At 39.5% G+C, this 13,676-nt stretch overlaps 1 protein-coding gene across 1 annotated transcript in view; it reads left to right on the top strand.

The window, feature by feature from the left end:
- creb5b (cAMP responsive element binding protein 5b) overlaps nt 1-13,676 on the top strand; it is an 89,553-nt gene that overhangs the window by 15,062 nt on the left and 60,815 nt on the right. Inside the window, exon 5 of the mRNA XM_072679397.1 lies at nt 1,805-1,962. Within this exon, the coding sequence (XP_072535498.1) occupies nt 1,805-1,962 (158 nt within the window). The remainder of the gene's footprint in view (nt 1-1,804; nt 1,963-13,676) is intronic.

Below are 13,676 nucleotides of genomic sequence, written 5' to 3'. Positions count from 1 at the left end.
TACAGGATTACAGGACTATACATTGAAATCCCCTTTGGTAAAGCAGTTTGAACAATGTTTAAAATAAATAAATAAATAAATAAAAGATTGTAGCTGAAGCTCTGCTTTAGATCACTCCCCAGATTTCAACCTGCAGTTTAATTTAGGTTCAGGACACAGTGTTGTGATTTGAAGAAGCAGCCCTCTTCCTTTCCATGGGAGTGTCCCTCAGTGGACCGCAGCTCTGCTAACTTCTCTATTCCCACTCACACTTCTCAGATTGATGCTGTTGCCAGAAAACCTCTGAAATGCAACTTCTCAGGAAAGGGGAAAGATGAATGATCTATGTTTAGCTATGACATCAATCAAGACATATTGGCCTGTTTTTGGGTGCTGCTAGAAGTAATCTAAGCAAATTACCTGAAAAGCTGTTTATCAGGGAAGTAAGTGTTTATTTTCTGCTAAAATTAGAATAAATAGTAATAAGCAATGCTTTTTTTGTAGCTTAATTATTTCCAAAGTGCTCCTCGAGGAAGCCCGGTTTTTACAGTTATTATCCAATACCATTCTCATGCAGGGAGAGGGAGATTAATTTGATAAACCTAGTTTATCTTATCAAGCTTCAGAGAACTCAGGAACCAAACCTGTGTTATTTTAACTGCATTCTCCTAACCAACATATCATTACCTGTGCTAACATATTCAGAGTGTGTGTATATATATATATATATATATATATATATATATATATATATATATATATATATATATATATATATATATTGCACAGAGAGAAAGAGCGAGAGATAGAGAGAGGTAGCACAAAGGGCATTGTAAAGGAAGTTGGTAAGTTGGTTTTGGTGTGCTGGTGTTATTTTAGGGGATTGTTCCTTTTTAAAAAAGGTGGTTTAGAAACCATGTCACATATTTCTCAATCCAGTCTAAAACCTGCTGTATGAAGAAGTGTCCGCACCGAGACATCTGACCACATGTTCAGCTGTACTTCATCATTCTTTAGGGAGTCAGTTTGAAGTCATTAGATATCAGTGAAGCTCACAGGAGGAAAACACAGTGACTGTGTCTGTAAGAGTGAGAATAACATGTAGTCTTAGTCCATATTTCTTAACCTGACCTAATCTTTTCCACTTCCTAGTTTCCTTCATTTAGAGCAGTTAAAATTACTGTTGGCTGAGTGTGTTTCAAAATCAGATCCTTAGTTTTTGGGGCAAGATTGAGCTCTTTCTTTTCTTTTTTTCTTTTCACCATTAAAAAACAAGATGATGTGTTAACAAATGGACCATGATGACCTTTAGTGAAACACCCACACACTTCTCATTAACATTGTTAAATATAACCATACTGTGTATAACCAGTCCAACCATGGCGTTGTGCCTGAAGACCCACCTCTTCCGAGAGCACTTGGGTGAAGAGTAGAGTACTATGGTCTTCTTATTGACTTGTGTTCAGTAGTGTCTAAGCTTAGAGGTATCTTGAAATTTTACGTCTATTCAAACTAGCTGAGGTTATCCTTGAGTAAACAGTGAAGCACTTTTGCAAGTCACCCTGGATAAGAGCGTCTGCTAAATGCCTTAAATGTAAATTTAATGTAAATGCTTTTCTGTGCAACATTCAGCGATAGCAACCTGACCCAAAAAAAAAAAAAAAATTTCCCTTTGAAATATTAGCATTTTTTAATTTCATAATTTCTTTTTTTTATTATTTAGAGAACATGATCACAATGTGTGTTAATGCTGTCCAGGCTCTGCTCAGCTGGAACTTCATCAGCAGGTTGATGAGCATCCTCTCTTTCTCTCTTTTCTCTGTAGAATATAGCTCTTCACGGACAGGCAGGCCCCAACCAGCACCAGCAATCTCACAGCAGAATGGCCAACCATGAGAGCAGCATAGTGATACAGCAGGCCCTGCCCTCACCCCAGTCCAGCTCAGTCATCACTCAGGCGCCCTCCACCAACAGACAGATCGGGTGAGTGGGACACAAGTGCATTCTCATTCCAGAGACTCCACTGCTGCTCTGCCTGAGGCTACTCAGTGATCGCACACTGAGATCGCTTGTGCACCGCCACAAAGATCTGACTTAGCACTTCATAACGAGTGTGGCGTAATTCAGCATGTATGATTTCTCACTCTGAGCTCATTGAAACAAACCTATTCTGTTAAGAGGGCAGGTTGTAAGTAAGTGGAGATATTTTTGACATCAAAACAAATGGAAATGTCAGACAGTGTGAAAAATGACACTAATCTTTTGTTGCATTTGTTAAGTATACTAAATGTAAATGTACTTTTTTAGCAGCTTATGTACATTGTGTTTGAATCTAATTGCAAAACCACGGTAAGAACTGAAAACAGTTTTAGTTAAGGTTTCTTAACAGCATGGCCTCGTGTGTTGGCTGGGCTTGATAATATACTTTTTTTAACTAATGCTTTTGCTGTCCATGGTCATGCTCATTTTTTCATGGGATGCGCTTATTATCAACCTTCTAAACCATTACCTTAAAAGCAAATTGACCTTAAATGTAAATATTTTATTTTATTTACTTGTACTTTATTACATAGACAAGGAGCATTCAAGTTAATATTTTTATTAGTTTTGGCAAAGATTTGGCATAAATATGAGCGATGTTCCTGCTTCATTCAAACATTTTAGATGTGTTTTCTGCTGACGCTACAGCTAGAGTAAAGCAAACTAGTTACACAGGCGTGACTGTGTTAGAGGCTATTGACACCTTGCATTAACACATATTTCATATCCTCATAGCGTATGCATGTCCTTTGGCTGGACTGCATTTACGCTTGTGTTAAATGTGGTCGGGATGCATCTCTGACCACCTCCTAATGTGGTTTGAGTGATCCAGTCGTAATCTACAATCTAAACACAAGGCATCCTGGGCGTTTTTACACCTGGCTTTTTTATGTGGTCAAGTGAAACCCTAATGAGATCTGGTCACCCAAAAATGCATGTTAATGGAAGGTGTGGAAAGCCGTTTAGAGTTCACACACTGTACCAATTTAAAGTCAGTCTGACTGATTTTAGGGTTTTTCTATTAAGTTCACTTAAAAGTTCTCCTAACTCACATTTTGTACTTCTGCATCTCAGCGTGGTCAGATGCTGCTGGAGCTGCAGCTGAAATTGGCTAAATATGTCTTATACTAAATAGCTAAATTATTGGCTTATTGGCTAAATAGCTCTTTTACTTTTACTTTTACATCTGCAGGTTACCACTTCCATGATCACATGACGTTCCTCAAACGAGAGGAACTTGACAATAGAGAGTTTAGCCCTTGCTGGGATTTGAACTCATGATATTCTCGCACTTGATTAGCAGGCAGTTAGACTGTTGTGTCACCCTAGAGCTCTAGGGTGGCACGACTGTCTAATCCCATCCCAGTTTGAATCTCTTCAACACCACAGCCCTAAATATGAAAGGGGGGGGGGTCCTAACCTGCGGATGGGAACTAACAGACTAAACAGCTTACACAATGTTAATCACTTTCAGTTGCAGCTCATTTACTAATGCTTTTGAGGCTCAACTTCAAATATATTGTTGACCAGGGTTAGACTGAACTGAGACGCAGAACTAAAAATATGAGTTAGGAGAACCTTTGACTAAATTACATTAAATGAACTAAAAACGCTCTGTAAAAACTTCATAGTTTTTAGTTGGCCTAGTTTCATGGTTTTACAGTGCACCCGAGGTAAAGTTCAAGGAGTTCACCTTCTCTCCAGCTTCTCGTTGTTAATCGCTTGGTGCAGTAAATGCGTTTCTTCCGCATCTTCCAATAAGAAAAGCATGTTGTGGCCCAAAGGCAGACACGAATGCCTTTGTTACTCCTTATTAAAGGTAATATTTCATGTAATAGGCTTTACAATACCGATGCTCTTTTGACAGACTGCAGTGGAGTCTATTTTTTTTTATCAGGCTCTTCTAGTCGCCATAGCGATAGCACGTTGTTCTGCACTTCCTCATGTGTTGTGGAGGGGTTCAACCTCAGTTTGTCATCGAAAACCTTTGAAGAATCTCTAAGGAGCGTTTTGCTTTTCTCAGTGTTGTTGTGACACTGATTTCTTCCAGTTGTGTTTCTCTGTCAGCACATTGCATTCTGTATTAGTCGGGCCCCCATTGCAGTAGTGGGACAGTGTGTGAGCGTGTGCAAGTCTGGGTCTCAGTGTGTGTGTGCAAGTGTGGGTGTCAGTGTGTGTGTGTGTGTGTTAAGGGGATAGACTCTTATGCATTGTTTTCTATGGTGTGAGGTAATCCTTTCACCATGGTGCGGGCTGTGTGTGTATGTGTGTCTTGTGGTAGCAAGTAATTGTCGCACAACGCTGCATGTCAGAGGGTCTCCCTGAGGAAAGGTTTACGTCACTGTGAAGATGTTAAGCATTTTACTCACATTTACAATACATGCATAGATACACACACACACACACACACACACACACAAGCACAAGTGCAGTACTGTCACATGTTCAGAATAAAAACACTGTTTTATTGAGAACATTGAAAATGGGTAACATGAAGCTGCATTCATCAAAGAGCCAAAAATACCCAGAACTGTCCCAGCATATTAAAATTCTTAATACAAAGTAATATCACTTTTATTAAATTTGATTAATTTAATATTTTATTTTTAGTTCATATAATACATATTAGAATCTTTGTGATTACATATAGGACATTTTGTATGTAGTACATATGGTACATATTATTCAAGCATATTCATACATACATATATAATTCATATAATGTGTATTTGATAGTATATGATAATACAATATACTATGATTAATAGAATATAGTATGATTACAAATAGGTGCTTACATATGTAATACTTATGGGACATATTATTACAAATTTGTACATACATATATAATAAATATAATATGGGATAAATAATATAATATATAATATGATAATATAATGAGATATAATATGGTTACAAATAAGTGCTTACATATGTAATAGTAATGGGGTATATACTAAATTGATGCACACATATATAATACTTATAATATGTATATGATAATATACATGATAATATGATGGGATATAATATGATTACTATTACGTATCGGTTCGGATATATATAATACATATGGGATGTATTATTAGTACATGTAGACAATTGTACAAAAACAAGTGCTTAAGTGTGTATGTATGTGTGTGTGTGTGTGTGGTGGGGAGGAGGGGATCTCGGTTGTCCATGCCCTGGCTCTTGAAGGGCCTGTGTCGTGTGGCCAGCTCGGGTGTGTCCCACACTTATGACATCAATCGTGGTCCTCTGGTGGGGATATCGACTTTTTGGGGCTGACGCCCTTCTTGCGCAAGCACACTCTCCCCACTGCTAATCTCTCACTCCTTCTCTCTCTCTTTCCTTCTCTCTCTCTCTCTCTGTCTCTCTCCGTGCGTCAGAATATACCCTGTCTGCAACATAATCATCACCTGAGTGCACGCACACACACCCACACACGTGCACACATACACACACACACACACACACACAAGCGCTCACATAAATGCACAAATAACGTGCAGCAGGAAAAGTACAGTGTTATTTCCAGCTCAGTGTGTGTGGTTTAGGGGTTGTGAGTGGGATTAGAGGGGCAGGTCCGAGGTCGTGGAGGTGAAGCAGGCGTCTGCTCTCAGAATGTTTGTCCTTTTACACACAAATAATAACAATGTTGATTACACTATAATAAATAAAACATCAAAACAGACAAACATCAAAACATTTTTTAGAACAAATAGAAGTTATAAAATGATAATTTAGTTTTTAATATATTGTTTATAGTTTGTTTTATTACTGCTTCCTATGAAGGAATTGCCATAATAACTGAGGCAGTAATAATGAATGTGTTATAGTAATAATGGAAGCAGTAATAATGAATGTGTAATAGTAATAATGGAAGCAGTAATAATGAATGTGTAATAGTAATAATAGAAGCAGTAATAATGAATGTGTTATAGTAATAATGGAAGCAGTAATTATGGATGTGCCATACTAACAACGGAAACAGTAGTAATGGAAGTCTTAAAGTAATAATAGAAGTGGTAATAATAAAAGCACAATCGTAATAATGGAAGCAGTGATAATGCCATAATAATAATGTTAGTGCAAATAATGGAAGCATCATAATAATAATGAAAGCTGGAATAATAAAAGCATCCTAGTAATGATGGAAGCGATACATATGGAAGCACCATAGTAATAATGGAATGGTAATAATGTACACCATAGTAATGATGAAACCATCTTAGTAATCTTTGAAGCTGTGATAATGTAAGTGTCATGTTAATAATGGAAGCGGTAATAATGGAAGTGTGAAAGTGATTATTGAAGCTGTAATAATGGAAGCATCATAGAAATGATGGAAGTGATAAAAATGGAAGCACCATGGTAATAATTGGAACGGTAATGATGTACATGTCAGAGTAGTATAGGAAACATCATAGTAATCCTTGAAGCTGTAATAATGGAAGCATCATGTTAATAATGGAAGCAGTAATAATGGAAGCATGATAGCGATTATTGAAGCTGTAATAATGGAAGTATCATACTTCTAATGAAAGCAGTAATTAAGGAAGCGGCATAGTAATAAAACAAACTTTCTGGATGGTGCAGATTTAAAGCGTGGCCAGTTGGCCGAGACAGAACGTGTTTTCATTACCACGATAACAGATGAGCCTTTTTCAGCACTCAGTGGACTAGCGAGGCCCCCTGAAGTACTCTGCCTGTACATATCTGTCAAACAGGCCATCCTCCTCCATCCTTACCACTCCAAAACAATCACTATGTCTCACACACACACACACACTCACAAATACACAGGCATTGGGGGAGGGTCAGAGTTACAGTTAGTGATTGTGGTGCGTGTGTGTTGCAGCGTGTCAGGCCGTTTTGCGAGGTTAGCGGACAGCACAATGCATTCTCTATGTCAGTGTCGAGACATCACGGGGGCAGATGCCCAGATGGGACAGCTTGTGAATATTGGATGGGAGGTCTGTCAGTCTGCCTGATTGACGGGCCGACAGTGGCTTTTGTTCGCTGGGAGGGATGGAATTTCACCCAGAGAGAAGAACAGAGCGAGAGAAAGAGACGTAGAGCAGACACAGCAGTGATACCAATGATGTTTGTTAGCTCCATTTTCATATACAGCTTAATTCAAAATTCACATCTGTCTCCTCATTTACTGTGGACACATAATAATAATGTTACAAGCTGTTATACAAGTCCCAAGGAAATAATTAAGTTAGTCACTCACTGCTTTGTGGAAATGAAAAGCCTCTGAATGCTCTCATAACGAACATTGTGGACCTTTTTAACCCCGTAAAGACCAAGGGGTATGTCACTGGGCTCTCACTTTAGTGTCTCCCTCTTAAAAAGTACATCATTTGAACATTAGATTTATACTTATTTAATAACTGATTGAAAAAGAAAACCACATGACAAAGACCAGGATGTCTGGAACAATGTGCTTCCTCCTTGTGCACTTTTTTGTGGTCTCTTTCTGATGGTAGATGTTGTACTTTGACTTTAAGCTGTGGCAGAAGCTACATGTAGATCCTGTGATGACATTTTAGGATTGTTGGAGACTTCTTTAACTGCATGAAGACAGTTGTTTTAAATGTTCTCCACTTGTAAATGATTTAGCGGACAGTAGAACATCTGATTTTTTTAATTGATCCTTTTAAGTTCCTTCTTGGACTTATCTGCATCTTTAGGCCTCAGATAGCACTTTGGATCTGCCTATGGTGATCTTCACCACTCACTTCAACAATCAGGAGCCAATCAAACTAAATGTCTGAGGTTCAAATAAGACAGGCTCCTCCAGAATCCTCTCTAACCATGTTCTAATCCTCTTCAGCTGCTGTGCTGCACCTGATTCTATTTGTTGTCATTTGAAGTAGTAATAAATGTGAGGGTGTCATAATTTTCAGACCCTTGTGTACATGAAGTGAAGTAGAGCCTGATTGTTATCTAAAGAGGAGTGATGAGGTCTTGCACGGTTGTTAGAGATCCCATTTTCTCTGTATATTTGAATCATTTTTAATCTTCAGTTTTGGACACTGATTTGTATGTGCTGGTTTAATTGAATGTACTTCAGGAAAACACAGCATGTTTTGTTCCGTCATTGTGCAGCAACCTTCAGCTAAAGCAGTTGAGTGAGTAAAGCAGATCCAGCAGTGCTTAAGGGGTCATGGAGAGTGTGACCCAGGCACAGGGCCACTGTTCTGATGAGCAGGAAGAGCCTGAGAAGCAGGCAGTGATCTGGGATGCTAACGGACCCCCTGGCTTCCTGCAGGACAGGCCTTTAGGACACAGGAAGTAGTGTTCGAGCGCAGAGGGGTTTCCTTGCTTGGCTTTTCCCGCTGAGGTGGACATTTCCACATGCATAGTTGACCGCCTCTTCAGGATGACCACAGACCTCAGTGGCCTTTGTAAATAATAAGGCTTGAATGCCTGTGTTTTTAGCATTTTCTCACCCACAAGATACGGTATACAAGTCACACCAGATAGCTTGGATCTTATTCATACATGCCACTGTCACAATAACATGGGCTCAGTGCTGTTTTATTGCCCCCATAATTTTCAAAAGTGTGTTCAAATCCTAAGGCTTATTGTTTAGGAATTATAACGAAAACAGTGCCAAATGATTATCAGTCATAATTCTTAAGTTATAATAGAAGGTTTAACAACATTAAGGGAGTCAACTTTGCATCAGTGCAACTGATAAAGAAGGACAGAGATTCGTAACTGTGGAGTTGACGAAGGCTTGGTTCTGACATCTAAGCAAAAAGGGTCATGAATAGGACTGCAAATGAGTTAACTGGCTCTTAACAATAGATGGTGCTTTATAGAACAATTTAACATGATTGTGCATAAAATGCACTTAGTTACTTACTTTAACTATGCTGACAGGTGAAGTGAAAAATATTGATTAACTTCATCTACAGTGGCATCTGTCAAGGGGAGGGACATATCAAACAGCAGTGTTGTGTTAAAGCAGGACAAATGGGCAAACCTAAGAATCTGAGCCACTTTTTAACAAGTGAAGCCTAGAAGATTGGGTCAGAGAATCCACAAAACATCAGGCAGGTCTTGTGGGTTTATTTCTGGTATGCAGTGGTCAGTACCTACCAAAAGTGGTCCAAGTAAGACAACCGGCGAATCAGCGACAAGTTCATGGACTCGACCCATGGCTTGTTGATGCGACTCATGGAGGCCCCACCTCACAACTCACAGGACTTAAAGGATCGGCTGCTAACATCTTGGTGCCAGATGTCACTGGACACCTTTAGAAGTCGTGTGGAGTCCATGCCTCTTGAATGGTCAGATCTATTTGTTGTGGCACAAGGGGGGCAGATAGTGTTAATGGCTGATCGGTATATAGAACTGTCTTAAAAATAGTGGAAATTGTCTTTCTACCAATGCAAAGAACCCTTTAACCAGGCAAAGAACCAACAAAAGTTCTTTGAAATTGTCATGATTGTCAAAGAACCCTTGTTTAGGAGTGTAGTCTTCACAGATATGTTTACATGCCACCTAATAATCCTGTAATACTGTGACTAATAGATCAGGCAGACTAACAAATCTTAATTAAAACATTTCAACTGGATTAGGGTAATCCATCTGAGTTTAATCCATGACATTTCTATCCAATCAAAAGAGACAGTTATAACACTAATGCTTCATTAATTGGAAGAATAATCACCATCTAAACATTTGAATCAGATCAACCCCACAATCAGAGTCTTTGCATACGTGCTGGGCATGTGCACTGTCCTCTCAATGAATGACCTTCCATGCATGAGCGTACACTTTGTCTAGATTACATAGATTAATGTGCAGATACATATAAAGAGACTCTGCCAACAGAAATAATTAGTTCATCTTATAAAACATATAAAAATTCATTCAGTTTATAATAAATGCGTTAAAAAGGTGTGGCTAGGATCAAGTGTTTCGTACTTTTCATACCGAGAACATAATCATCCATACAGTCGTTGCTAACGGTTTGTGGTCTAATCCTTTCCCCATCTGGTTTCTGGCTTCTCTGGACTGTGAAGACAGAGAGAGGTAAAGAGCCTCCATTGAATTAAGAGAACAAGTCATTTTCATTGCTCCGCTGTGTTTACTAAAGAGTTTTCGAGGCTTGGATTCAATTAAGATTGGCTTTACTCGAAGCGGCCTGCTTAGGTGGGAGGCCCACAGCTGTTAAACCAAGGACCCCCCCTCTCCCCCCCGCCCCCACCTCAATGTTCTCCAAGAGGTTCACCTATGTTCCCCCAGCGGTTCCCCTCCCAGCATACACCGGCACCGTCCCTGAACAAGAGAGCCCTCTGAGACACTGGCTGACACAAACCAGCAGAAGAAACAGGAAAATAGCAGAGAAAAAGGACACAACACAGAAGATCTGAGCATCATGGCTATCATTATCGCCCGGCGCGGGGGAAGGGGGTGTCCGAATGATTTGAATGCTCTCAGTTTTTCGAATTGCAAACATCTGTTCCTGAGTTATGTCAGCGCTAAATGTGTTAGACATAGCCAGTCAACCGCATCAGATGAAACACTGTACAAGGCCCTCAACCCCTTTTGCTGCTGCTGCAGGTTGGGGGTGGGTTCACTGTATGGAAGCATGAAAGCCTGAACCAGTACCATATGCAATGTCCAGGAGTTTTGGACGAAGCATATGAATGACCCGTAATGAGCTGAGTGTGTATGATTAATGCTCGACAACGGCCCAAGTTATGGAGACTGTGACAGCTTGCTCATACTCCTGGGTAAGACGTAGTCAACCACTTGTTAGCACACTCAATAGTAGGAAAATGAGCAGTGACTGGACCATGACAAACCTCTTACACAATCACAGACTGTGTTGCTAGCTTTTAACAGCCTGTATGCTGGTGGACTTAGGATGAAGTGTTCGGTGTGCTAATGCCATGGTAGACGCTGCAACTTCAGTACATACCTGCGGAAGCATGACTACAGAATGCCTGAAATTTCTGAAATCTCTTCTTAGGCATATGTTTAGCACTTCACTTCACAAACTGCTTCATCAAAATTACACATTCTTTTCTTCCACCTCTAACCTGAGTGGACCTTGTGACTGAACAGCCTCTCTTTGTGATCTCTGTTTTGATTGGCTGTTCTATATTGTACTTCATTCAAAAAACAGTTACTGAAACACTCCTTATAACTTCAACATGAATAGGCGGGGTTGCATGCTGAATGTGTGGCTATATATATATATATATATATATATATATATATATATATATATATATATATATATATATATATATATATAGATAGATAGATAGATAGATAGACAGATGGATACATAGATAAACCATGTATCTCCGATTCATAATATCATCATAGTTTGAATCGGACAGATGTTCCTTATAATATCAGTGTGGTGTGGTGCCGTGTGTAAGTCATGTTGTGCTCTACTTCTCTCTAAATCTGTGTGCATGTGATCAGCTCTTTGCCCTCAGTGGCCAGAGTCAGCGAGAGCAGAATTGGCCGTGTGGCCTAGACGTCTGTTAGTTGGTGGACCCGGTTCTTTCCTCCAGGTGTGTCGGCTACCCAGCAATGTCACATTGGTGGCAGTTTAAACAGACTGGCGATGGCTGACTTTGCATGTATTGGAGGAGATGTACCAAAGATCCTGTTGCTGTCGAGCAGAAACCTTGTTTCTCCATGTTTTACTTTTTTAATTTTATGACAGTAATAGTAATAAGCAGTTTAGCAGACATGATGGTAAGGTCAAATTAGCATGGGGCATAAGGTCACCCTTGTAAGTATGTGTGTCTGTGTGTGTATATGTGTGTGTATTCCTTTTGCAATCACTGAGCTGTAATTCTCCGTGGGGTGGAATTATCATTCTATGCGCTGTGAAAGCCCCTATAGAAACAGTGTGGTGACAGTGTGATTGCTTATCACGACACAATAAGCATGATCGCCGACTGTGTGCAGTGTAAAGCAGTGTAGGGCAGTTCTACAGCAGGTTGAGTGGCGCCTTAAAAGAAGATTTACGTGAGTGAAGCACAGTGTGGCAAAATTGTCCATGAAGAGCTCTTAATTATCGCTCACTTACAGAAAGTGAACAATTGTTTCTTTGTGTGTGTGAGTGTGTGTATGAGTGTGTGTGTGTGTGTGTGTGAGAGAGAGAGAGATAGAGACTCTGCACATAGCTCTGCAAGCATGCTTGTTTTCACACCTCCAGAGAACAGAAAACATCCTGAGGTGCTTTATATGACTAAAGAGGAAGCTGAGTGCTTAAATAGTGCAGCAGTCAAGAGAAAGAGAGAGACAGAGAGAGAGCACAATAGACCACTGAGTTGGAGAGGGCTTGAAGCACTGGTGTCATGTCCAGAAGTTGTCTCCCGCACTCCCACTCTGTCCGGATTGGAAAAGAGCAGTGTTATTTACTGCAGATTTTTGCCCCTAACTCATCAGTATATCACCATACATTATCATCAGGTGCTCAGAAGTAGTCATGAGATACGCTCAGTCTATATCTTTATGATATATAACCTAAACTTATAATGTATTCATTTGTGACTGTCAGAAAGGTGTAACAGACTCGATTTTCCAATGCCTGTTAGCAGGCAAAGTTTTACATTTTTAAATGGTAGAGCGAGCATCACACTAAACTCCCTCCATCAGTTAAGTTGATCTTAATACTATAAAGAGTATGGAAAACTGGGCCTCGGTTTACTGACTGGCCTAGGTAAGTAAACGCACTCAAACAGTAGGACAGTAGGTCAGTAGGGTTTTTTAGAGATTTTTGGTTCCATAAAGAGCCATATTCGGAAAAGAAATGTGAGCATGAAGAACCTTTACACTTCTTTAATTCTTTAAAAGGTTCTGCAGACACACAGGGTTCTGTGGCATCTCTCAAATTACTCTTTGTAGCACTTTTGTGTAGGTCAGTATTTAGTGTTTTATTGAGGTTAGAACTTTGCAGCACATTCCTGCTTTGGATGACAGCTTGAAGTCGTCTAGGTCCGGAATGCATGAGTTTACACAACTGACGTTTAGCCAGGCTGGTTGTTTTTTTCTCTTTTGGATGCCCGGAGAGTGGCACTTTCTGTCTCTCTCCAGTGCTTGAATACATGTTTCACTTCTGATTTGATCATTTTCAGTGTATCCATGATTTTTCTCAAGCAACTACACGTTTTGACTGAAATCAACTCCCTATCCAAGTTTCCTAAACAAATAGCTTTCTAATGATAATGAAAGCAGCCCCAGTATGCCCAGTATGCAAACAGATGGTGCTAGGAGTCAATGGGGAAGATTACAGAAGGTTTCAGAAGTTCACTTAACATGTGAGCTTGGATTAAGATGGACTTTGAAATATGTAAGTAATGAATTGATTACTTTCAAGTCCAGAAGTGAAAATGACATAATTTGCATAATAAATAAGCAAACCTTGTCTATTTTTTAGATTTGTGTGTGTATTTGGACTAGTCTTGCATTTGTAGTCAAGTTAAAAAGGGGAAGGTCTAGGTGAAGGTCTATTAGTTTGCTATTGTACATTTTACCCAAAGTATTAATTGATAAGTTCTCTCATTGCTGTAATTCTGTACTTTTAAATAGAGTGAAGTAAGGCTGGACGATATTGGTAAAAAATGGACATTGCAGTATTTTTTTCTGTGATGTATATTGCGAAA

The sequence above is a fragment of the Salminus brasiliensis genome, chromosome 5, assembly GCF_030463535.1.
Source record: "Salminus brasiliensis chromosome 5, fSalBra1.hap2, whole genome shotgun sequence".
NCBI lineage: Eukaryota > Metazoa > Chordata > Actinopteri > Characiformes > Bryconidae > Salminus > Salminus brasiliensis.
The sequence above is the reverse complement of the archived record's forward strand: the minus strand, read 5'-3'. Positions and strand labels throughout refer to the sequence as shown.